This window comes from Drosophila teissieri, chromosome 2L (genome assembly GCF_016746235.2).
Source record: "Drosophila teissieri strain GT53w chromosome 2L, Prin_Dtei_1.1, whole genome shotgun sequence".
Taxonomy (NCBI): domain Eukaryota; kingdom Metazoa; phylum Arthropoda; class Insecta; order Diptera; family Drosophilidae; genus Drosophila; species Drosophila teissieri.
Genome location: NC_053029.1, coordinates 8,068,079 through 8,094,423, shown reverse-complemented (window position 1 = coordinate 8,094,423; position 26,345 = coordinate 8,068,079). Strand labels below are relative to the sequence as shown.

The following is a 26,345-nucleotide window of genomic DNA, read 5'->3' as shown; positions in this document are numbered from 1 at the left end:
TTCATGTTGAAAGCAGCAAATAGCAACGAAGAAATGTTTACTCAAAAGTTGTTTTAATTGTGAATTTCAAATGTCAAATGTAATTATTTTATATTATTTACCCGAACGATTGTTCCCGACACGCGTATCAAATTCGCGCTGACAGAAAATTCCATTTGGCATTTAGTAAATATTGAATCTCGCTCTATTTGCTTACATTCGTGTTTGTCTAAGTTTCAGCACACATGGCTTTGTTTCGACTTTCTATCCTTTTTTTCTCACCCATTTTCGAGAGTTATATTTTGTTAATATTTTGTTCGTGCCGTTTGTTTAATATTGTGCTGTGTGCATTTCTTCTGGTTCGTATTTGCGGTGTTCGCTGTTTTTTTTCGGTTTTTTTGCTGGGTTTTCTCTGTGTCTGCTCTCGCAGCGAGCTTTATATTAAATATATTCATATACTATATGTATTTCCTCCGGCTCTGTTTTATTTGGATTCTATTTATGCTGATGTCCACAATTCGACAGGTGTTGCAACCGTGAAAGATAGAAAAAGCGTGTTTTTGTCTTCTTGTGCTTTTAATTTTTGCAGTTAAAGGGTATACTAGAAAGGTTGGAAAGTGACAGTTTTTAGCCATTTGCCACGCCCACCCTAAAGCCCAGATACTGATTTCCAAATGAAAACAGTCGTTTTCCAACTTGAACATCTCAATCTCGCTTGCTACGTAACAGGTATCTGATAGTCGAGGCACTCGTTATACGTTTTTTACGCTATGATCATACAAAATATTGATAGGGTGAAAATGTTATAAATGTTTATAAAAGTTTTAAACCAAATGCAAGCTAATCCAGCAATACCGATCTGGCCATGTCCGTATGTCCGTCCTGTCCGTATGTCCGTTCTGTCCGTATGTCGAGATCTTAGGCACTATTATAAATTCTAAAATCAGCTAAATAACGGGTATCTAATAGTCGAGTTATTCGACTATAGCGTTCCTTTTTGTTCCTTTTGTTCCTTTTGTTCGTATCAAATTAAAAGTTTCCATGAGGCAGTTACTCATTTGATGGTGTTGCAGGTTCAAGGAGCTCCACTGAAGAGCTCTTTAATTAGAGTCGAGGAAGAAATTCCCATTGCCAGCAGCAAGTGCAACAGCACAGCAACAACTGAGCACGAGCAGCGACACGTGCTCTACATGTAAAATTGACAAGGTGACGAGGCCGATGGATAAGGCTTGGGTTTGTGGGCGATGGGGAAGGGCGAGCCAGGGGAGGCAGGGGAGCCGGGAGAAGCAGGTGGAAGGGTTGAGTGGCAAATTCGCACCTGAAGAGGTGAGGTGATGAGGTGAGGCTACTCTACGTGCTGATGTTGTTGCTCTGTCTGCATTTATGGCATTTTTTATGAATGATGCAGAGGCAACAACAGCGGCAGCAACAGCGGCAACTGCAGCAACATTTGGCGTTGATGAAGTGCTGAAAGGCAACTGCAATGTGGAGTCCTCCTCCCCCCTCCACCTTTGCATCCCAGTTGTGTACGCTCTCTGCGCATTTGTTTATGAATTAATAAAATTTTAATTATGTTGCACAAATAATTGCTCACTTGTGCAGAAAAGCATGGAAGGCGCTGGGCAAATGAAAGCCGAAAACAACACGATTGCTGTAAATAGGAAATGCCCATAAAAACCGAGTCCAAAGTGCATTTTAATGAATAATTGATCAAATGCGGAATGCCACCCCTATGGAAATTGCCTCTTTTTTTCTCGCATTTATGAAATGTGATTATAAATTCAAAATGCATTAACAGGGCCATATTCGAGCAGGAAAAAGTTTAAATTTAAGCCGGATTTAAGAAAATATTAGTAAATAACTACAAAATTACCAAACTATCTTTATAACTTCGTTTCTAATGTATACATAACAGTTTAAAGTTTCCATTTATAAAAACCCCTTTATAAACCGATTTTAGTGCCAGTGAAATTCTGCGAAACGTGGGCATCAAGTGACTGACTCTTGTATACAAACCAAAGCAATATACATTAGCGTTCGCATAAATATTCAAACCAATCTTCTAAAATTTTCTCACACATAACCACCGGTGGGGGCAAAACAAAAAAAAATGACAGAAATTATGTACAATGTCTTCAAATTACACCAGTCTTATCATTTATTAAAATTCACAGAATTCATTAAGAGAACCCCCGGGCGAGGAGCGCCAACAGCCAACAGCCAACAGCAGCAGAAAAGAGCCCATAAAATAATATACATATTTAAATATATCGAATTTCCTTAAGTAAATACCAGCAAAGCCAAAGCCAAAGCCAAAGACCCATCCTAACCGAAAGGGAGAAGAGGAGCCTTAAATATCCAACTATTTGGTACCTAATGTCCGAGAGGTTAACACAAACACAACACAAAAAGCAAATGCCAAACAAAAAAGAAAAAACCAAAAAAACGAAATAAAAAAAAGGCGAAAAGATTTGGGGTAAAGCTCAAATCCTGTTTACTTCCTTTTGAGCTACCTAAGCAAACGAGAGCCAGAAGACGAAGCCACTAAATCTTCTATGGGTATGTAGGTTTTAGGAGCCTCTTCTCAGCATCTCAATCCCCGAAAAGTATGTGTGTGAATCGCAGCATTATGTACACTTCTTCACTTCTTTCATTTTCATATACGAGTATATCGTCTCGTCGCTGATTTATTATTTACTTTATAAGATATGTTCCTACAGCGAAATCAAGTTTGCCGCCCGGCTGCTGCCTTTTCATTTCGATAGGGGAGCAGCTATGAGGATCTGGAATCTGAAATCTGGATTCTGCAATCTGGAATCCGGAGGGGGTGTACGAGTATAAAGTTTTGCTTAATTTGTGTCCGGGGATGAGCAGCTTCTATCCATTAGCAGGGAAAGATGCGAGGCAAAGGCAGTCGCTTCACGGAAATCTTGTTAAATTTCGCTTGATTGAATTTGCCTGCAATTTCTTATTTTATTTATAATGCTGCTGTATAGTCGTATGTGTGTATGTATTTTGTCAATTTGGACCACACGCAGCAATTGGTTAGATGAATATTTCTTGGTTAGCACATAAATTGCGATCCAAGCATATATATCAAGCATTATAAAAACATATTGCTCGGCAACGCTCCGCTTCTCTCAATTTCTCTCAATACTTGCCATCTTAACCGCAGAATTTATGGCTAGGAAATGAAACGCAAACAAGACAGGGAAGTGGCCAAAACAATACGAACTTCAAATGCACTTATTGGAATGCACATATGTTAATCATAGATTTACAACATTTTATTATGGCTGTTTGGAATATTTTAACTTTAAAATATATATAAATATTTACCTATATCTTATAAACATAAGTATTTGTTACGCTTTTACGCTGACTGGGTGAAAGTGCTTTGTAAGATTGTACTAAAATGCATATTTAATTATTAGTAAAAACTGAGCTTATAATTAAGTTGGTTATTCAGTTTGATGGCATTCAGCTCCTGTTCAAATGTTGAATAAATTTATGTGAGTTCACACCGTAACCCAGCAATTAACTGTATGATTCATGGGTTAGCAACCAACTCTACCTTGGCTAAAACCGACAAACCCGCTCGTGTGCAGAGCATTAGCCATCAGCTAGAAGCAAAAGCGTGTTAGCATCGCTGGAGGAGAAGCTTGTGAAGATTGCAATGAAGTCGCTACCTGGGTGGAGTTTTATTGCAGCCACCACGCCTCCCACCAGCTACGAACCACCGCCCACCGCCCACGGAAAATCCCCCCTTGTAGTGGTGGCATGAAAAACCGCAGAAAATTGCTGTACATCGGGCGCAAATCCAAGTTAAGCTAAGCTTCGTGTGTAGATGAAACTGGCTTTTTGCACAATGAGATTTATTTATCGTGATTGTGCGCTTAATTGAAAATTGTTTGCCAGCATCATCTAGGCATCTAGGCATCTCGGGAACAAGCGAATCCCGAGGAGCAGGAGGTGACCACCGCCTGCGATTCTTGGGCGCAACAGGAGTCGCTTGCTTGGCACCCCGTCTCATCTATGTATATCCCCATGACCCCACTGCCTAGCGGTATTTTTAACACACATTTATTGACACACATTTAAGGGCTCCTCCCTCCCCCACCTTCATTTTGGTTGGTTACCAGGGTGCCCAGGGATCGGATGCCTCGAACCCCCGATCCCCCCATACATCCAGCCATCTAGACAATTTGTCAACGACATGGCAATGATACAGCACAAGGAAAAGCGACAGCGGGAAAAACAGTAGCCCTACTACTGTAGCAAAATGAAAATGTCAGCAGCAGCAGCAGCAGCAACAGCAGCGGCAGCAACAGCAACATGCCACCCAATCCATCGAAATAGTTAAGTGGATACGAGAGGGCACAGTGAATGGAATCCATCAGCCGCCCATGGAGCCACCCCCAACCCCATCCAACATGGTATCCAACTGGCAGCCCCAGCTCCCAGTCGACGACGAAGCCTTTTCAATCACATTACTACTGAGTGCCAGGCGATGTCCTCCGGGGCGGAATGGGCTGGGTTCGGAAACCCAGGGAGCTACTTAGCATTCCAACGGGAGGCGGCGAACCCTTCAGGACCCGAAAATCAAATGGAATGTAACAGATGGATTCCTTGGGATAACAGGAGGCCTTTTGCACAACTCTATAGTTCGGAAAGATGTCTTAATGAAATCCCGTGAAATAAGGATATCCACAGCCATTATTTATTCTATTGAGAAATTGCGGCCAACAGAGAACGACTTCATTATAAATATGATATAGCAATGCAGATAGAAAGAACTTACTAGTTCTTGATGGACCATTTCCATACTTGAATCATTGATAGCATTAAATAAAGTGTAATCAGTTTATAAATTGTCTAAACTTTCACATTTTGAAATAGCCCACTTTATTTTAAAGCCCATGTAGTGAGTACTTAATCCGAAAACAAAAAACAAAACGCAAAAAGCACACATATGCTCGCAGTCACACAACACGGAACCAGCGGCCACTAAATAAGCAATGGTATTATATAGAGATCACAGCCACACACACGCCACAAAGCAGCCATCACCATCACCACTCCATACGGAATTAGCTCTCGCTTTCACTGTGGGTGGTCCTGGAAAATTCCACGAGCAGCAAGAATGGAAAGCACTTTGCAGGATAAGCACCGCGTGGCATCCTCGAAAAGCCCACCCGCCCGTTGTTGAATTGATTTTGCTATGTGAAGTGCAGCTCTTCACATATACAAATTCCCCTGTCAAATGGCTTTGTTTCTGCCACTGACTTGTTGCGTTCTTTTCCATTTTATTGCTTGGCCGAAAGCCTGGCTTTATGATATGCAAATCAATTGAACGCATTCCCACAATTAGGGCCACGATTTTCGCCCACTGCAGCGGGCCAAGCAAAGCCATCAAGCTGGCATAAACCAGCGGAGAAGTATTTCTTATGAGCGAGGCCGTGTCCACTACTAAAATGGCAGTGGAAAAGAGCCGTAAAAACACAAGGAACCAAGATGGGGAATACGCACAGTGGGCTGAAAGAAAAATAACCATGAATTTAAAAACATGACAAGAGATAATGCTATAGTCGAGTTCCCCGAGTTCCCCTGTATGCTTTATCTAAACCTTCCGGCTCTTATAGTTCTTGAGATTTCGACGTTCATACGGACAGACGGACGAACGGATAGACGGACGGACAGACGGACATGGTCAGATCGACTCGGCTATTGATCCTGATCAAGAATACATACTGTTCAACGAATCTAGAATACCCTTTTACTCTACCAGTAACGGGTATAAAAATATAAGAAATAAATTAAGAAAACTTACAAAAATGTCAGATTGGGGCGGTTTAATTTTTATTGTCCAACAGGGAGTCGGAACACAACTAAAATTCTTACGATTGCGCTTTTTTGTCCATTCAATAAATTATTATTTTATCACTCTAGGGTGAGCCTCTAATTTCAAAACTAATTTCCTATTGCTCCCAGTGGATTTATTAAATTTCCTTTTGGTATTCAAAAGCAAATCATAATTCCAGCCACTTCAGTGCAGTTTTAAGTTCGGACCGGGCAACATCGTACAATGTCGAGTCAAATAATATTTCTCTTTTTGCTAATTTTCCTTCAACATTCTAGAATTCACTGTTCCAAGCAATTGGAAAACATTAGAAAGGACTACTGCGAAATTTATTTTAGTGAACTTGGCGAAAACAGATCGTGCTCAATAACTGATAATATTGTAACCACTGAAGATTATCAAATGAGTTTAGCTATTTCTACTCTACAAATAAATTGGAAAAACCCAGTGTTTCACCGTTGGAATATTTACAAAATATCTAATGAAACTGATTACGAACTTGTTAAAATTACTGTGCATGGAATTCGAAGTGAAGTCGATATGAGAATAAGTCCTGGCGTACATTATCTTGGCCTACTTGGCATTCGGCAAATTGGTGACTACAATATTTACCTTCCATCCTTGGTGATAACTGAGACGGATGTACATTACGCAAATGGACCGCAAAATGTAACTTTTAAAAATGCATATGACAGTCCACTTAATTCCATGGTTATAAACAATTACATTCGGAAGACCATGAACAACACCAAGCAAATCGAAATTAATAATACAAATACTTTTGAAATACCGACACTAACAATGGAAGAAAATGTTTTTCATGGCAAAAATAACATGAGCGGCGTCACATTTACTAGATTAAATGTAGAAGGTTTGACGGCTAAAACATTTGAAAATTTAACAAGCTTGAGTCGGCTTATTTTCGATAATGTTGTTTTAAAAGATTTATCGTTTTTGAGGTAAGTAAAAGTAAGCGTCGCTTTTCTAACATTAATGTGTCCCTGCATTTCAGATCTTCTACACTTCAGGAATCATTAACATATTGCTTTATGAATGTAGCGAATGTGGTGGACTTGAAGAACTTTGACAAATTCACGAATCTTGAAACCATAGAGGTTAACCGATATAAACCCTTTGCAAATCTTACTGCTTTCATATGTCAACCATACAAAAGTCGCTGTCCATTTACATTGGGAATTAATAAGGTTGCATGCCCCTTAGAATGCAATTGCCAATATAATCGATACAACTCACATTTAGAAATTGATTGTGGGTGGAATAATCTCACAACTATTCCATCGCTACCGGTTCCAAAAAAAGGTCATTCACATCTGGTCGTTCACGTTAACCTGTTGACTGAACTGCCCTACAACTCATTGGAAGGCTATAAAAGCATACAATCCTTGTACGTGTCACACAACCAACTAACAAGTCTAAGCGTGAGCCAATTGCCTGAAAGTCTTTCCTATCTGGACATCAGACATAATAATATTACTACCCTAAGTCCACAGGTTGTTGAGTATCTACACAGTGTTAATACTTTCTTTGGGTATGGCAACAAATGGATTGTCTACTGCGATGAATACTACTTACAAGATTTCTTTAGGAATAAAGCAAAATTGTTACGGGTAAAAACATACCAATTTGACGACATGATGAATATCTTCGAAGATACATATGGAGTATATTTGAGAAAGTTTTTTGTTGAACATATAGATCATTTTTATTTAGAAGCAAATGAAGATGAATTGATAAGAGCCTTTGACAGTTCGTATAAATACTTAAAGAGAATGGAACTATTAAATAACTTCATTTGGGTGTTTTTGAGAAAGATCGATGAAATTATTCTCCACCATCTCAACGCGCCCTGTCCTTACAGATGCTCATGTTGTGTCGAACGGCAAACGGGTGAAGTAATTATAAATTGTCGAAATTTAACTCTTGAGTTTTATCCAAGGCTACCGTACCCGATTCCGTACAACGTGACATTATATCTTGATACAAATAGAATAACTGATTCCACTAATACGGAAGATATAATCTTTACTGGTTATGCCTCAATTCAGAAATTGCACATGTCCCAAAACCTGTTAACAGAACTTCCACTTCATCTGATGTCAGAAAAAATAACTTACCTAGACGTACGTAATAATCTCTTAAACTATCTGGATGATGGTGTGGTAGCCTTCCTTGAAAATCGGGAGAACTTCACCAAGGTAGAACTTTCTGGGAACCCATGGGAATGCAATTGCACGAAAAAGTCCTTTCTATCTTATCTCAGGAAGCACGAGCCGATGGAATACGAAACTGTCCTGCGCCGCGTTAACATAACTCAGGATAAGTGTCCTGCAGACTGCATTTGCTGCGTCTACACCTCCAATTCGGAGTCGCTTACACTGATGATCGACTGCAGTGGAAAGGACCTTCACGAAATACCACCATTACCCACACCAACACATGGACAAACAACTCTCATCTTTGAAAGAAATAATCTCGAGAAATGGCCATCCAGCTTGCTACCAGGATACTCAAGTGTGACACGACTTTATTTGGCCAACAACAGACTTTCCGATATTGATCACCTACCAGAGAAACTTATACACCTGGACATCAGTAACAATAATTTCGCGACTCTAAACGGTCGAGCACAGGGATTCCTGCAGAAAAGAATGAATTCATCCCAGATGAAACTATCACTTTTGGGGAATCCGTGGACTTGCAGTTGCAAAGAGAAGGACTTTCTGGTATTCGTAAAGGCGCAAGCGAGAAATATTGCAAACCCTTCTGCTGTTCAATGCAGTGGTACTGGACGATCGTTGATTGAGATCGAACAGACTGATATATGCCCCTCGGTTCATATCTACTTCACCTCCCTCGCCGTCTCTCTGCTGATCCTTGCTTTGTCCCTTAACGTCTTTGTCTGCTTCAGGCGACCCATAATGATCTGGTTCTACGAGCACGAAATATGCCTCAGTTTGGCCGCCCGCCGGGAACTCGACGAGGAGAAGAAATTCGATGCCTTCCTATCATTCACCCACAAGGACGAGGAGCTTGTCGAGGAGTTCGTGGACCGCCTGGAGAACGGCAAGCACAAGTTTAGGCTATGTTTCTACCTGCGAGATTGGTTGGTGGGCGAGTGCATTCCCGATTGCATTAACCGATCTGTGCAGGGGTCAAGGCGCATTATCATCCTGATGACGAAGAACTTCCTCCAGTCCACCTGGGGTCGCCTCGAGTTCAGACTGGCGCTACATGCAACCTCGAAGGATCGGTGCAAGCGCCTGATCGTGGTCCTTTATCCCGATGTAGAAAACTTCGATGATCTAGACAGCGAGTTGAGGACGTACATGGTGTTGAACACCTATCTGGAGAGAAATCATCCAAACTTCTGGAGCAAGCTGATTTATTCAATGCCACATACCATGCATTCGAAGAGAAGTCGTTCTGATGCAGAAACAAAGGTATAAGAACCAAATACACATCATATGTTATGAAAAATATATTTTACTTTTTTCCCGTTTTTCGATCAAATCTGAACAATATAGTATCAGATCCATGCTCTGTCAGTGCAAATATAACTGCAATAAAAATACTTTTGTTAAATGCTCGAAAATCTCAACTTCCCTCTCTCTTATTTAAGTAAGGCCAAGAACATTGTTTAAATAAAATTATATTTTGGCGGTTTTTTGTGGCCTTTACATAATCAATTGTGCGAAACTCCAAAAAGCACCAGGCTGGATTTAGGTAAAGTGTGAGTAAATTTACAAAAAAACAAGAGAGAACGCTATAATCGAGTTATCAGATACCCGTTACACAGCTATGGTGCGGGGTGCTCTTCAAAACTGACAGTTTTTGGCGGTTTGTGGGCGTGGCAACATGTGTCAACAAACTTGCGCTATGTCTCTGGGAGTCTAAATGCTTAATCTCAACTTTCTACCTTTTGTAGTTCCTGAGATCTCGACGTTCATACGGACGGACAGACAGACGGACGGACATGGCCAGATGGGCTCGGCTATTGATCCTGATCAAGAATATACTTTTATGGTCGGAAATGCTTTCTTCTGCCTGTTACATACTTTTCAACGAATCTAGTATATCCTTTTACTCTATGAGTAACGGGTATCGCAACAAAGTAATAAGACTTTCTACGTCTTAGTGCTTAGCAGCATTAACCGAGTCATTTAAACTTAAGCTTTAAAGAATCTTATTTATTATTTACATGGAACAGCTTTATACGACTGTGCGCGATTGCAAAATCGTAAGCAATGAAACGTGTGAATTTTATGAGCTCGCCGAAACCTAAAAAATGGGTCTCCAATTTAATGACGAATTCTGCAGTTGGCGAAAGAGCCCGAGAATCTCACTGCGAAAAGCTGATGTTTTACATATACACTCGTGCATTTCAGGCCGTAGCATTCTGCGTTTAGCCGTGCTTTTCATTTTCCGGTTTTCACCTTTCCGCGCTGCCGCTGAATCAGTCAAGACCGCCTGCCTCCCCCTCCCAACCACTCCCTTTTGGCCCATTGAGCGGTGTCGTCTGCTCGCTGCCTGCAGCGAGCCAAGCAAAGCCATCAAGCTGGCATAAACCAGCGGAGAAGTATTTCTTATGAGCGAGGGCGTGTCCACTACTAAAATTGCAGTGGAAAAGAGCCGTAAAAACACAAGGAACCAAGATGGGGAATACGCACAGTGAGCTGAAAGAAAAATAACCATGAATTTAAAAACATGACAAGAGATAATGCTATAGTCGAGTTCCCCGAGTTCCCCTGTATGCTTTATCTAAACCTTCCGGCTCTTATAGTTCTTGAGATTTCGACGTTCATACGGACAGACGGACGAACGGATAGACGGACGGACAGACGAACGGACAGACGGACATGGCCAGATCGACTCGGCTATTAATCCTGATCAAGAATATACTTTATTTGGTCGGAAACGCTTTCTTCTGCATGTTACATACTGTTCAAAGAATCTAGTATACCCTTTTACTCTACGAGTAACGGATATAAAAATATAAGAAACAAATTAAGAAAACTTACAAAAATGTCAGATTGGGGCGGTTTAATTTTTATTGTCCAACAGGGAGTCGGAACACAACTAAAATGGTTACGATTGCGCTTTTTTGTCCATTCAATAAATTATTATTTTATCAATCTAGGGTGAGCCTCTAATTTCAAAACTATTTTCCAATTGCTCCCAGTGGATTTATTAATTTTCCTTTTGGTATTCAAAAGCAAATCATAATTCCAGCCACTTCAGTGCAGTTTTAAGTTCGACCCGGGCAACATCGTACAATGTCGAGTCAAATAATATTTCTATTTTTGCTTATTTTCATTCAACATTCTAGAATTCACTGTTCCAAGCAATTGGAAAACATTAGAAAGGACTACTGCGAAATTTATTTTCGTGAACTTGGCGAAAACAGATCGTGCTCAATAACTGATAATATTGTAACCACTGAAGATTATCAAATGAGTTTAGCTATTTCTACTCTACAAATAAATTGGAAAAACCCAGTGTTTCACCGTTGGAATATTTACAAAATATCTAATGAAACTGATTACGAACTTGTTAAAATTATTGTGCGTGGAATTCGAAGTGAAGTCGATATGAGAATAAGTCCTGGTGTACATTATCTTGGCCTACTTGGCATTCGGCAAATTGGTGACTACAATATTTACCTTCCATCCTTGGTGATAACTGAGACGGATGTACATTACGCAAATGGACCGCAAAATGTAACTTTTAAATATGTATATGACAGTCCACTTAATTCCATGGTTATAAACAATTACATTCGGAAGGCCATGAACAACACCAAGCAAATCGAAATTAATAATACAAATACTTTAGAAATACCGACACTAACAATGGAAGAAAATGTTTTTCATGGCAAAAATAACATGAGCGGCGTCACATTTACTGGATTAAATGTAGAAGGTTTGACGGCTAAAACATTTGAAAATTTAACAAGCTTGAGTCGGCTTATTTTCGATAATGTTGTTTTAAAAGATTTTTCGTTTTTGAGGTAAGTAAAATAAGTGTCGCTTTTCTTACATTAATGTGTGACTGCATTTCAGATCTTCTACACTTCAGGAATCATTAACATATTGCTTTATGAATGTAGCGAATGTGGTGGACTTGAAAAACTTTGACAAATTCACGAATCTTGAAACCATAGAAGTTAACCGATATAAATCCTTTGAAAATCTTACTGCTTTCATATGTGAACCAAACAAAAGGGACTGTAAATTTACTTTGGGAATTAATAAGGTTGCATGCCCCTTTCAATGCAATTGCACATATGATCGAGAAGAGTCACGTTTGGAAATTGATTGTTTGCAGAAAAATCTCACAAATATTCCATTGCTACCGGTTCCGAAAAAAGATCATTCACTTCTGGTCTTTCATGGCAACCTGTTGACTGAACTGCCCTACAACTCATTAGAAGGCTATAAAAACATAAAATCCTTGGACGTGTCACACAACCAACTAACAAGTCTAAGCGTGAGCCAACTGCCTGAAAGTCTTTCCTATCTGGACATCAGACATAATAATATTACTACCCTAAGTCCAGAGGTTGTTGAGTATCTACACAGTGTTAATACTTTTAATCAGTTTGGCAACCAATGGATTATCTACTGCGATGAACACTACTTACAAGATTTCTTTAGGAATAAATCAAAATTGTTACGGATAAATAAATACCAATTTAAATTCATAATGAATTACATGGACGCAAAATTTTATCCATCCTTGAGAGAGTTTTTTGTTCAATATACAGATGCATATATATATAATTATCTACAAGCAAATGAAGATGAAATGATAAGGGCCTATGACAGTTCGTATAAATACTTAAAGACAATGGAAATATTAAATCTCTTCATTAGGATGTTTTCGGGGGAGTTCGATGAAATTATTCTCCACCATCTCAACGCGCCCTGTCCTTACAGATGCTCATGTTGTGTCGAACGGCAAACGGGTGAATTAATTATAAATTGTCGGAATTTAACTCTTCAGTTTTATCCAAGGCTACCGTACTCGATTCCGTACAACACGACGTTATATCTTGATGCAAATGAAATAAATTATCCCAGTTCTGCAAATTATACAGAAATACAGAAATTGCACATGTCCCAAAACCTGTTAACAGAAATGTCACTTACTCTGCTGTCAAATAACCTAACTTACCTAGACGTACGCAATAATCGTTTAAATTATCTGGATGATGATGTGGTAGCCTTCCTTGAAAATCGGGAGAACATCACTAAGATAGAACTTTCTGGGAACCCATGGGAATGCAATTGCACGAAGAAGACCTTCCTATCTTATCTCAGGAAGCACGAGCCGATGGAATACGAAACAGCCCTGCGCCGCGTTAACATAACTCAGGATAAGTGTCCTGCAGACTGCATTTGCTGCGTCTACACCTCCAATTCGGAGTCGCTTACACTGATGATCGACTGCAGTGGAAAGGACCTTCACGAAATACCACCATTACCCACACCAACACATGGACAAACAACTCTCATCTTTGAAAGAAATAATCTCGAGAAATGGCCATCCAGCTTGCTACCAGGATACTCAAGTGTGACACGACTTTATTTGGCCAACAACAGACTTTCCGATATTGATCACCTACCAGAGAAACTTATACACCTGGACATCAGTAACAATAATTTCGCGACTCTAAACGGTCGAGCACAGGGATTCCTGCAGAAAAGAATGAATTCATCCCAGATGAAACTATCACTTTTGGGGAATCCGTGGACTTGCAGTTGCAAAGAGAAGGACTTTCTGGTATTCGTAAAGGCGCAAGCGAGAAATATTGCAAACCCTTCTGCTGTTCAATGCAGTGGTACTGGACGATCGTTGATTGAGATCGAACAGACTGATATATGCCCCTCGGTTCATATCTACTTCACCTCCCTCGCCGTCTCTCTGCTGATCCTTGCTTTGTCCCTTAACGTCTTTGTCTGCTTCAGGCGACCCATAATGATCTGGTTCTACGAGCACGAAATATGCCTCAGTTTGGCCGCCCGCCGGGAACTCGACGAGGAGAAGAAATTCGATGCCTTCCTATCATTCACCCACAAGGACGAGGAGCTTGTCGAGGAGTTCGTGGACCGCCTGGAGAACGGCAAGCACAAGTTTAGGCTATGTTTCTACCTGCGAGATTGGTTGGTGGGCGAGTGCATTCCCGATTGCATTAACCGATCTGTGCAGGGGTCAAGGCGCATTATCATCCTGATGACGAAGAACTTCCTCCAGTCCACCTGGGGTCGCCTCGAGTTCAGACTGGCGCTACATGCAACCTCGAAGGATCGGTGCAAGCGCCTGATCGTAGTAGTTTATCCTGATGTAGAAAACTTCGATGATCTAGACAGCGAGTTGAAAGCGTACATGGTGTTGAACACCTATCTGGAGAGAAATCATCCAAACTTCTGGAACAAGCTGATGTATTCAATGCCACATGCCAGGCATTCGAAGAGAAGACGTTCTGATGCAGAAACCGAGGTATAAGAACAAAATACACATCATATGTTATGAAAAATATATTATACTTTTTTCCCGTTAATCTATCAAATCTGAACAATATAGTATCAGATCCATGCTCTGTCAGTGCAAATATAACTGCAATAAAAATACTTTTGTTAAATGCTCGAAAATCTCAACCTTTCTCTTATTTCTCTCTTATTTAAGTAAGGCCAAGAACATTGTTTAAATAAAATTTAATTTTGGCGATTTTTTGTAGCCTTTACAAGGTCAATTTGTACGGAGCTCCAAAAGAACCAGGCTGGATTTAGGTAAAGTGTGAGTAAATTTACAAAAAAACAAGAGAGAACGCTATAGTCGAGTTCCCCGACTATCAGATACCCGTTACACAGCTATGGTGCGGGGTGCTCTTCAAAACTGACAGTTTTTGGCGGTTTGTGGGCGTGGCAACATGTGTCAACAAACTTGCGCTATGTCTCTGGGAGTCTAAATGCTTAATCTCAACTTTCTACCTTTTGTAGTTCCTGAGATCTCGACGTTCATACGGACGGACAGACAGACGGACGGACATGGCCAGATCGGCTCGGCTATTGATCCTGATCAAGAATATACTTTTTATGGTCGGAAATGCTTTCTTCTGCCTGTTACATACTTTTCAACGAATCTAGTATATCCTTTTACTCTATGAGTAACGGGTATCGCAACAAAGTAATAAGACTTTCTACGTCTTAGTGCTTAGCAGCATTAACCGAGTCATTTAAACTTAAGCTTTAAAGAATCTTATTTATTATTTACATGGAACAGCTTTATACGACTGTGCGCGATTGCAAAATCGTAAGCAATGAAACGTGTGAATTTTATGAGCTCGCCGAAACCTAAAAAATGGGTCTCCAATTTAATGACGAATTCTGCAGTTGGCGAAAGAGCCCGAGAATCTCACTGCGAAAAGCTGATGTTTTACATATACACTCGTGCATTTCAGGCCGTAGCATTCTGCGTTTAGCCGTGCTTTTCATTTTCCGGTTTTCACCTTTCCGCGCTGCCGCTGAATCAGTCAAGACCGCCTGCCTCCCCCTCCCAACCACTCCCTTTTGGCCCATTGAGCGGTGTCGTCTGCTCGCTGCCTGCAGCGAGCCAAGCAAAGCCATCAAGCTGGCATAAACCAGCGGAGAAGTATTTCTTATGAGCGAGGCCGTGTCCACTACTAAAATGGCAGTGGAAAAGAGCCGTAAAAACACAAGGAACCAAGATGGGGAATACGCACAGTGGGCTGAAAGAAAAATAACCATGAATTTAAAAACATGACAAGAGATAATGCTATAGTCGAGTTCCCCGAGTTTCAATAGAATCTGTATGCTTTATCTAAACCTTCCGGCTCTTATAGTTCTTGAGATTTCGACGTTCATACGGACAGGCGGACGGACGGACAGACGGACGGACAGACGAACGGACAGACGGACATGGTCAGATCGACTCGGCTATTGATCCTGATCAAGAATATACTTTATTTGGTCGGAAACGCTTTCTTCTGCATGTTACATACTGTTCAAAGAATCTAGTATACCCTTTTACTCTACGAGTAACGGATATAAAAATATAAGAAACAAATTAAGAAAACTTACAAAAATGTCAGATTGGGGCGGTTTAATTTTTATTGTCCAACAGGGAGTCGGAACACAACTAAAATGGTTACGATTGCGCTTTTTTGTCCATTCAATAAATTATTATTTTATCAATCTAGGGTGAGCCTCTAATTTCAAAACTATTTTCCAATTGCTCCCAGTGGATTTATTAAATTTCCTTTTGGTATTCAAAAGCAAATCATAATTCCAGCCACTTCAGTGCAGTTTTAAGTTCGGCCCGGGCAACATCGTACAATGTCGAGTCAAATAAGATTTCTATTTTTGCTTATTTTCATTCAACATTCTAGAATTCACTGTTCCAAGCAATTGGAAAACATTAGAAAGGACTACTGCGAAATTTATTTTCGTGAACTTGGCGAAAACAGATCGTGCTCAATAACTGATAATATTGTAACCACTGAAGATTATCAAATGAGTTTAGATGTTTCTACTCTACAAATAAATTGGAAAAACCCAGTGTTTCACCGTTGGAATATTTACAAAATATCTAATGAAACTGATTACGAACTTGTTAAAATTATTGTGCGTGGAATTCGAAGTGAAGTCGATATGAGAATAAGTCCTGGTGTACATTATCTTGCCCTACTTGGCATTCGGGAAATTGGTGACTACAATATTTACCTTCCATCCTTGGTGATAACTGAGACGGGTGTACATTACGCAAATGGACCGCAAAATGTAACTTTTAAAAATGCATATGACAGTCCACTTAATTCCATGGTTATAAACAATTACATTCGGAAGACCATGAACCACACCAAGCAAATCGAAATTAATAATACAAATACTTTTGAAATACCGACACTAACAATGGAAGAAAATGTTTTTCATGGCAAAAATAACATGAGCGGCGTCACATTTACTAGATTAAATGTAGAAGGTTTGACGGCTAAAACATTTGAAAATTTAACAAGTTTAAGTCGGCTTATTTTCGATAATGTTGTTTTAAAAGATTTTTCGTTTTTGAGGTAAGTAAAATAAGTGTCGCTTTTCTTACATTAATGTGTGACTGCATTTCAGATCTTCTACACTCCAGGAATCATTAACATATTGCTTTATGAAGGTTGAGAATGTGGTGGACTTGAAAAACTTTGACAAATTCACGAATCTTGAAACCATAGAAGTTAACCGATATAAATCCTTTGCAAATCTTACTGCTTTCATATGTGAACCATACAAAAGTCGCTGTCCATTTACATTGGGAATTAATAAGGTTGCATGCCCCTTAGAATGCAATTGCAGATATGATCGAGACAAGTCACGTTTGGAAATTGATTGTGGTCCGAAAAACCTCACAACTATTCCATCGCTACCGGTTCCGAAAAAAGGTCATTCACTTCTGGTCTTTCAGGGCAACCTGTTGACTGAACTGCCCTACAACTCATTGGAAGGCTATAAAAACATACAATCCTTGAACGTGTCATACAACCAACTAACAAGTCTAAGCGTGAGCCAACTGCCTGAAAGTCTTTACTATCTGGACATCAGACATAATAATATTACTACCCTAAGCCCACAGGTTGTTGAGTATCTACACAGTGTTAATACTTTCTTTCAGCATGGCAACAAATGGATTGTCTACTGCGATGAATACTACTTACAAGATTTCTTTAGGAATAAAGCAAACGTGTTACGGATAGAAACATCCAAATTTGACGACTTAATAACATTCTTCGAATTTACATATAGAGTATATGTGAGAAAGTTTTTTGTTGAACATATAGATCATTTATATCTAGAACCAAATGAAGATGAAATAATAAGAGCCTTGGCAGTTCGCATAGTTACTTAGAGGCAATGGAACGATTAAATTTCTTAATTATGATCTATTCGGCGGAGTTCGATGAAATTATTTTCCACCATCTCAACGTACGCTGTCCTTACAGATGCTCATGTTGTGTCGAACGGCAAACGGGTGAATTAATTATAAATTGTCGGAATTTAACTCTTAACTATTATCCAAGGCTACCGAACTCGATTCCGTACAACGTGACATTATATCTTGATGCAAATGAAATAAGTTATATCAGTTATAGAAATTCTATAACCTATGGTTATCCCTCGATACAGAAATTACACATGTCCCAAAACCTGATAAGAGAACTTCCACTTCACCGGTTCTCAAAAAACATAACTTACCTAGACGTACGCAATAATCGTTTAAATTATCTGGATGATGATGTGGTAGCCTTCTTTGAAAATCGGGAGAACATCACTAAGATAGAACTTTCTGGGAACCCTTGGGAATGTAATTGCAGGAAAAAGGCCTTCCTATCTTATCTCAGGAAGCACGAGCCGATGGAATACGAAACAGCCTTCCGCCGCGTTAACATAACTCAGGATAAATGTCCTGCAGACTGCATTTGCTGCGTCGACACCTCCAATTCCGAATCGCTCAAACTGATGATCGACTGCAGTGGAAAGGACCTTCGCGAAGTACCACCATTACCCACACCAGTAACTGGACAAACAACTCTCATCTTTGAAAGAAATAATCTCGAGAAATGGCCATCCAGCTTGCTACCAGGATACTCAAACGTGACACGATTTTATTTGGCCAACAACAGACTTTCCAATATTGATCACCTACCAGAGAAACTTATACACCTGGACATCAGTAACAATAAATTCTCGGCTCTAGACAGTCGAGTACGGGGATTCCTGCAGAAAAGAATGAATTCATCCCAGATGAAACTATCACTTTTTGGGAATCCGTGGACTTGCAGTTGCGAAGAGAAGGACTTCCTGGTATTCGTAAAGGCGCAAGCGAGACATATTGCAAACGCTTCAGCTATTCAATGTAGTGGTACTGCACGATCGTTGATTGAGATCGAACAGACTGATATATGCCCCTCGGTTCATATCTACTTCACCTCCCTCGCCGTCTCTCTGCTGATCCTTGCTTTGTCCCTTAACATCTTTGTCTGCTTTAGGCGACCCATAATGATCTGGTTCTACGAGCACGAAATATGCCTCAGTTTGGCCGCCCGCCGGGAACTCGACGAGGAGAAGAAATTCGATGCCTTCCTATCATTCACCCACAAGGACGAGGAGCTTGTCGAGGAGTTCGTGGACCGCCTGGAGAACGGCAAGCACAAGTTTAGGCTATGTTTCTACCTGCGAGATTGGTTGGTGGGCGAGTGCATTCCCGATTGCATTAACCGATCTGTGCAGGGCTCAAGGCGCATTATCATCCTGATGACGAAGAACTTCCTCCAGTCCACCTGGGGTCGCCTCGAGTTCAGACTGGCGCTACATGCAACCTCGAAGGATCGGTGCAAGCGCCTGATCGTAGTCGTTTATCCTGATGTAGAAAACTTCGATGATCTAGACAGCGAGTTGAAAGCGTACATGGTGCTGAACACCTATCTGGAGAGAAATCATCCAAACTTCTGGAACAAGCTGATGTATTCAATGCCACATGCCAGGCATTCGAAGAGAAGACGTTCTGATGCAGAAACCGAGGTATAAGAACAAAATACACATCATATGTTATGAAAAATATATTATAATTTTTTCCCGTTTATCTATCAAATCTGAACAATATAGTATCAGATCCATGCTCTGTCAATGCAAAAATAACTGCAATAAAAATACTTTTGTTAAATGCTCGAAAATCTCAACTTCTCTCTTATTTCCCTCTTATTTAAGTAAGGCCAGAACATTGTTTAAATAAAATTTAATTTTGGCGGTTTTTTGTAGCCTTTACAAGCTCAATTTGTGCGGAGCTCCAAAAAGAACCAGGCTGGATTAAGGTAAAGTGTAAGTAAATTTACAAAAAAACAAGAGAGAACGCTATAGCCGAGTTCCCCGACTATCAGATACCCGTTACACAGCTATGGTGCGGGGTGCTCTTCAAAACTGACAGTTTTTGGCGGTTTGTGGGCGTGGCAACATGTGTCAACAAACTTGCGCTATGTCTCTGGGAGTCTAAATGCTTAATCTCAACTTTCTACCTTTTGTAGTTCCTGAGATCTCGACGTTCATACGGACGAACAGACAGACGGACGGACATGGCCAGATGGGCTCGGCTATTGATCCTGATCAAGAATATACTTTTTATGGTCGGAAATGCTTTCTTCTGCCTGTTACATACTTTTCAACGAATCTAGTATATCCTTTTACTCTATGAGTAACGGGTATCGCAACAAAGTAATAAGACTTTCTACGTCTTAGTGCTTAGCAGCATTAACCGAGTCATTTAAACTTAAGCTTTAAAGAATCTTATTTATTATTTACATGGAACAGCTTTATACGACTGTGCGCGATTGCAAAATCGTAAGCAATGAAACGTGTGAATTTTATGAGCTCGCCGAAACCTAAAAAATGGGTCTCCAATTTAATGACGAATTCTGCAGTTGGCGAAAGAGACCGAGAATCTCACTGCGAAAAGCTGATGTTTTACATATACACTCGTGCATTTCAGGCCGTAGCATTCTGCGTTTAGCCGTGCTTTTCATTTTCCGGTTTTCACCTTTCCGCGCTGCCGCTGAATCAGTCAAGACCGCCTGCCTCCCACTCCCCCTCCCCCTCCCAACCGCTCCCTTTTGGCCCATTGAGCGGTGTCGTCTGCTCGCTGCCTGCGTCAATTACTTAATTTTAATGGCCATTATTATGCATACACAAACACACAGACACACACAGGCACAGAGGCGTTCGCCGAGGAGCTCGCATGAATATGCACACGGATTGGAAAGTGTAAAACACTCACATTTACACGCCCATAAACAAACCGGGCTCATTAAAAAAACAGTCAACACAACGCGCGTTGCGGCCGCAAGTCGATGGGCGAAGGAGCAAAGTGGGCGGCGGAGGTCCTTGTGGGCGGCAGCAGGTTGAGAAAGTGGCAGGATGCTGGGAATGTGGCAGGATGCTCAATGTTCGCAGGTGAAGAACCAAAGATCGGAGGCAAAATACAAAGCACTTCAAGCAAATCCAATGCACAAACACACAGATATCCCAAAAAATTTACTCTTTACATTCGTATACTCTTCATATTCTGTTATTTTACTTCATTTCTTTGTTTTTGTAATTAGGCTCACGTCTTTTTGGTTTGTTTTTGTAATTAAGCTCTCGTCATTTTTGTTTGTTTGAATAATTTTTTGTTTCCCGATGTGGTTTTAAAAATATGTTCAATATGTATCAAGTTGAGATGTTTGACTCAAAATTGCAACAGTAAGTTGCGTATCATAATTATAAAGTTAACATTACTCGTGAAAATGTAACTAAGCTCTTTAAAATTGAAAATATCTCTTAACTCCAATTGCAAATTATTATTTATTTGTATATATTTAATGCTTATTTTCTAATATAAATATTCTATTGTTAGCAATAAATAAGTCAATCCTTAAAACATCGCAATAAAAAATCCGAGACCTGCCGCAGCTGGAAAATGTATTTTCCGATGGCTATCACTAACCTCGGGTTAAATTGTCGCAGGGATTTAACGGCGACTTGTAAATCACGCACAAACATGGGGATGTATAAAATTCGTTTGTATATATTCCACTTGTTGCCAACGCCACACGCGCGCGTGTGTGTGTGAGTGTGTTTGTGCGGTTTTCCTTCTTTACGTGCTTCTTTTTCTCTGCTTTTTGTTTATAGCGTCTGCCGACGACGCAACAACAAATAAACAAAAGGCGAAGGCGACGACAGCGGCGACAGCAGCAACAATAACAATAACAATAGCAACACAACTTTGGCGACAGCGACGCAGGTGTCGCAGACGTGTGACGTTGTTGCTGCAACTTGGAAACTTGGCAATTTGTTATTGTTGCTGTCGCATTTGCTGTTTCTTTTGCTTTTGCTGTTTGCTGCGATGTGAGTTATCAGAAAGCGAACGAAAATCACCAACACACGCGCAGCCAAGTAACGGAGCACACACACGGGCACACATTTACGCACAAAACCGTACGAATTCTTCAGTCACAAGAAACAAACAAATTGTTTATAACTTTATTTGCTCCATTTGACGCCCTTAAGTGCGTTACAAGACTTTGTTGTTGCAAGACAATAAGAGATGGAAGGCCATTTAAATATTCTGACAGAGTTTCAAAAGCACAGCAGTTCATATTTCGTTTTCAAACAAAAAGCGTAAAGATGTTTTAATCGGCAAACAACTAAAAGGTGTGCGGGTGTTTACCAACACTGCGACAACAGCTGTTTGCTGACAGTTAACAGTTGGCTAACAGCGGTGTTCAGATAGCAGTGTTGCCAGCAACATGTTAAGCAAATGTTACTGTAAATAATAATTAAAAACAATAACAAGAACAATAAATAAACTTGCGAATTTACCTAATATCTGAGACATCGCAAACTAATAACTATTTTATTCCATCATAAAATGACATTGTTTTTCCAGTTAAACATTAATTTGTATGCAGTTGGCAGTGCTGCTGCAACAGCTGTGTCCCTGCCAACGCTCACCAACACTGCGCCACATGCTTCACAATTTTTTGTTGCCTTTTGCGGCTGATTTGTCACTGCCCATTTATTCCGCAGGCAAAAACCCTCCATATATGATATTTAACTAAATAGTAAACAGCCATGAGCGCCACCGACGAGTTCCAGAGCTGGCTCAACGAGCAGCTGCGCAAACTGAACACCGACGAGAACGTTTTCGGCTCCTATATCGTTGGCATTTTGGAGGGCGACGAAACCAGAGAGGAAAAAATCGAGGCTCTCGAGGGAATCCTAAGCGAAACAGGTGTAAGTTTTGCTTAACAATAGCACTTTCTACATCATCCAACGTTCGTGAACTTTGCAGTCGGCCAACATTGACGAACTGGTGGCCACCATACTGCAAAAATGGCTACAGAGCCATCCCAGCGCCGATGATCCGCCCAAGAAGGGCCTGGACATCGATGTGAATGCCCAGTTGGCCAAGTTGCTGGAGCAACAGAAGCTGCAACCCGCCGTGAGCAAGGAGCGTGAATACACCGAGGAGGAGCGTCGCATCAAGCAGCAGATCCTGGCTCAATACTCCCAGGTCACTATCCCAAGTAGTCCATTCTGTCCGCTGTGCTTCTCCAGCTGCTGATTGCAGCTTGCTCTCAAGCTTTCAGCCTTGTGTAGTATCTATTACCTGCTTTTATTAAATGGCCATACTTAACTTCCCGCAGACTGCAGTTGCAGAGGAGGACGATGAGGATTCTGAGGAGGAAAGCAACGATGACAGCGGCGCACTCACCAAGAACACCAACAAATCGGATGTCCAGGCGCTGGCCAAGGAAAAGCGGGAGCAGGCCCGCCTGGACAGTGCGGCCAAGAAGCAGAAGGATAAGGAGGATCGGGAGAAGCAAAAGCAACTGCGCGAGGAGAAGAAAGAGAAACGCAAAACCGTCAAAGGCGAACGGCGTCGATAACCGTCCCCAAGTGCATATTTTTAGACTCTTTCTATGAACAACAATAACGATCTGTACAAGTTTGCAAAGTGCATTTCGCTTATATGTTTGCATATACATATATATATATATATATACAGTAAAATCATTAAAGCGAGATGATAAGCTTTGAAGAGAGTTAACGAACTGTTGAATATAATATAATAATTATAATTGAAACGCCAAAGTTGTAATTTGATATCTTCAAATGTTTTCACTTTTCTTTGATTTTCATGTTTTCTGGACTCCTTTAATTTACTAAATTAAATTTAAAGTTGTTTTCACATAGCTGTTATAAGGAAATTTGTTGTTTAACGCTAACTTGGCCAACTAGTTGTAAATACTAATGAAAATGTTAGTTCTGTGTATAGTAAGTAGTTTCTTTTAAGAATCAGCTTCATTTGGCTTCTCCTCCTCCGCCTCCGATGCGTCTTCCTTGTCCGATGTCGATTTCTTATTTCGCTCTGATTGTAGCTCCACGGAGATTTTCTTAAGCGCCTCCAGATCGTGTAGCTTGATACGTCGATTGTTGGGATCCAAGCAGTTGACCTTGACCTCTATGAAGTCGCTCGTCTGCTGATCATCCCAACTGGAGTACTAAGCAATTAAGTATATTAATAGTAGTCCTCTTGATAATACTTTTATAATAATGGATGCCACAGAAAGTATATCGAATTATGGCAAGCCTTGTTGATATATAAACGTTTGCAAATAACTTGCATTGACGTTTGCATAATCAGTTTTTGCTCAAGTATAGATATGTTAAGATGCCTGAATGTGACAACCATTGTTATAAAAATAAACCACTCACTACAGAGCTGGAGGTGAAGAGCAGCTCCTCCTCCTCGGCGGCCGACTTGACCCGCAGATACTTCTGCAGTAGATTCGTCTGCTCATCCTTGCGCCACAGACACAAGCGATTGTTCTTCAGCCAGTCGCGAGCCATCAGATCCGACTTCTTTACCAGCAAATCCAGTTGATTCAACTTGACGAACTGCTTCTTGGGCGGCAGACTCTGGGGTCGCTTCGAGGTGCTGGCCGACGGGTAGTCAAAGTCGTCGTCACTGGGATCTGTTTCTAGGTCATCCTCCTCGTCGGACTCCTCGTCGCTCACTTTGGCCATCCGGCGCTTGGCCTTGGAGGCCGTGGCTGCCGCCGACTTGCGCTTCCTGCCACCATCGGTGGCAGATGGCTTGGAGGGGCGCTTCTTGGTGGGCCGCCAGTCCTCCTCGGAGTCGGAATCGTCCGGACTGAAGTCCTCCTCGTCGCTCTCTTCGAAAGTGGTGGTCACCAGCTCCGTGCGACTCCGCATCCTGACGCGAAAATTCTCTACTCCTGCTGCTCCTGGTTGAAGCGACCGCTTAATCCTGCAGCGGCTGCTGCTGCTGCGACTGCTGACTGCTGCTGCTGCTGTGGCTGCTGCGTCTGAAAGCTGACTGAAAATTTTATTGTTGACTCCGAAAAGCCCATTCCATTACCCGCACGGGGGGTCTCCGCAGCATTATCCTTTAAGGGGTTGCAGCTCGTCCTCTCTTTCAGCCGAAGCTTTTGCGCTGGCGAGCTTTCTGGTGTTGCATCTTTTATAAGACATTTCCGAAAAGTTTGCCGAGTGCGAGCTTAATCGCAAGGAGTCCTGCAACACATCCTGAAAGCTTTCAGCCTACTCACAAGAAGCTCGATCTCCGCATCTTTAGAGCTTGACTCAAGTGGGTCAAAGCTCAATCTCGTATGCATCTTTCATTTATTTTTAATCAACAGTTGTTGCAAAACGAAGTCGTTTAGAAATGAAGTTGCTTGACACATACTAAGAATTTATATTTAAATATTCTATATATTCTATATCCTCGCATTATCTATGACACTTACCATTCAATTTAATGCAAAGCATTAACCTTTAAGAAGTATTTCCCAGATATTTGAGCCCTTTATTCCCAAGAACAGTAGACAGTTTTGCATTATCTTTTATTAAGATGCTTTTTACTAATGTATATTTTATTTAAACATTTACATAAAGCTGGACATTGGAGCACACACACTACGAGTACTACTACATAGTTAAGATTTAGTTACTATTCTCTACCTTCGTTGAAGTATTTTCTATGCAAATAATTTCCAAACTCTGTATCAAGTCGACTAATTTAGCGCTTATATCATTATTAAACTAGTGGGGGAGCAATCAATTCTCCATTGATTTGGATTAGACCGTAGATCCTTAGATCCTTAGATCCTTAGACCTTTAGGCGCTATACGCGCGTGGGCGTGCCATATATAGCGCCCGATCCGACTCCGACTCCGGATCCAAGTCCGGATCCGAGTCCGCCATTATTCCGGCGCTGGGCGAGGGGCGAGGCTGGCTGGGGGGTGGGTCCATTGTTGTTGTTCAGGCGCCGCTGCTGACTGTCCGAATACGCCCGCTCTACAAGTGGAAGTGGAGGAAGGGATCGCTGTATCTGTATCGTTCTCTTCCCGATCTTCTCATGCACTATGGGGCCAGTTTGCTGGACACTTTGTGTAGCATGCACAATGGGGGTTTTGGGTGGGTTTACCACATATTTTCAGACTCTTCTTTATATTGATAACATGCAAAGGTAAAGTGGCAAAAAGTATACATTATAAGTAGGTTTCAAGATGCTTTCAAGATGTTTTTGATAACAAATGATAAATGGAGTGGGGGTGATTTATTTTCAGAAAATTAAACAATCGCTTTATACAATTTGAAAAGAATCCTTTAAGATGTTTTTCAATAATATGGCTTGAGCTTACAAAATCACTTCTTAAAGCTAAAACATATAAGCCAAAAAAGTGGAAAGTAAAATATAATAAAATATATAAAACTAAAAATGCTACAAAACGATCTTAACTAATAATTGAGCATTCCAGGTATTAAGTTTTTCAAAACCATTCCACATACGATCCTAAAGCCATCCCATAACCATGCCAGATGAACGATGCGTGATGCAAGCAAACCCGTACAAATCCAAA

At 40.8% G+C, this 26,345-nt stretch overlaps 7 protein-coding genes across 11 annotated transcripts in view; 4 read left to right on the top strand and 3 right to left on the bottom strand.

Moving 5' to 3' along the window:
* Nucleotides 1-22,106, bottom strand: part of LOC122626767 (homeotic protein female sterile) — a 94,345-nt gene extending 72,239 nt beyond the window's left edge. Inside the window, exon 1 of the mRNA XM_043807141.1 lies at nt 21,401-22,106. The gene's annotated coding sequence lies outside the window, so the exon portion shown is untranslated. The remainder of the gene's footprint in view (nt 1-21,400) is intronic.
* LOC122611960 (protein toll-like) lies at nt 4,507-9,306 on the top strand. The gene is made up of 3 exons (XM_043785398.1): nt 4,507-4,592; nt 6,118-6,798; nt 6,852-9,306. The coding sequence occupies exons 1-3, from the start codon at nt 4,507-4,509 to the stop codon at nt 9,304-9,306; spliced, it is 3,222 nt and encodes a 1,073-aa protein (XP_043641333.1).
* LOC122626769 (toll-like receptor 13) lies at nt 10,885-14,471 on the top strand. The gene is made up of 2 exons (XM_043807146.1): nt 10,885-11,867; nt 11,920-14,471. The coding sequence occupies exons 1-2, from the start codon at nt 11,134-11,136 to the stop codon at nt 14,363-14,365; spliced, it is 3,180 nt and encodes a 1,059-aa protein (XP_043663081.1). The 5' UTR covers nt 10,885-11,133; the 3' UTR covers nt 14,366-14,471.
* On the top strand, nt 15,967-19,540 carry LOC122626768. Its single transcript, XM_043807145.1, is given in 3 exon segments — nt 15,967-16,949; nt 17,002-17,747; nt 17,750-19,540. Coding segments are annotated over 3 exon segments (3,183 nt in total). The 5' UTR covers nt 15,967-16,215; the 3' UTR covers nt 19,453-19,540.
* Nucleotides 22,107-22,419: 313 nt separating the features above from the next.
* On the top strand, nt 22,420-23,562 carry LOC122625292 (coiled-coil domain-containing protein 43). Its single transcript, XM_043805372.1, has 3 exons — nt 22,420-22,689; nt 22,748-22,969; nt 23,103-23,562. Exons 1-3 carry the CDS (start codon nt 22,528-22,530, stop codon nt 23,343-23,345), a joined length of 627 nt encoding a protein of 208 aa, XP_043661307.1. The 5' UTR covers nt 22,420-22,527; the 3' UTR covers nt 23,346-23,562.
* Nucleotides 23,563-23,683: 121 nt separating this feature from the next.
* Nucleotides 23,684-24,771, bottom strand: LOC122625289. Its single transcript, XM_043805359.1, has 2 exons — nt 24,175-24,771; nt 23,684-23,960 (listed from the first exon to the last, which is right to left on the bottom strand). The coding sequence occupies exons 1-2, from the start codon at nt 24,673-24,675 to the stop codon at nt 23,748-23,750; spliced, it is 714 nt and encodes a 237-aa protein (XP_043661294.1). The 5' UTR covers nt 24,676-24,771; the 3' UTR covers nt 23,684-23,747.
* Nucleotides 24,772-25,318: 547 nt separating this feature from the next.
* The window catches only part of LOC122613201, a 39,298-nt gene continuing 38,271 nt past the window's right edge, over nt 25,319-26,345 (bottom strand). For 3 of the 5 annotated variants that reach the window (XM_043787265.1, XM_043787273.1, XM_043787301.1), the window contains one exon: nt 25,319-25,779. In XM_043787265.1, the coding sequence (XP_043643200.1) occupies nt 25,607-25,779 (173 nt within the window). In that variant the 3' untranslated portion in view covers nt 25,319-25,606. Of the gene's footprint in view, nt 25,929-26,345 lie in introns of all 5 variants that reach the window. The other 2 variants (XM_043787282.1, XM_043787291.1) reach the window with 1 other exon arrangement.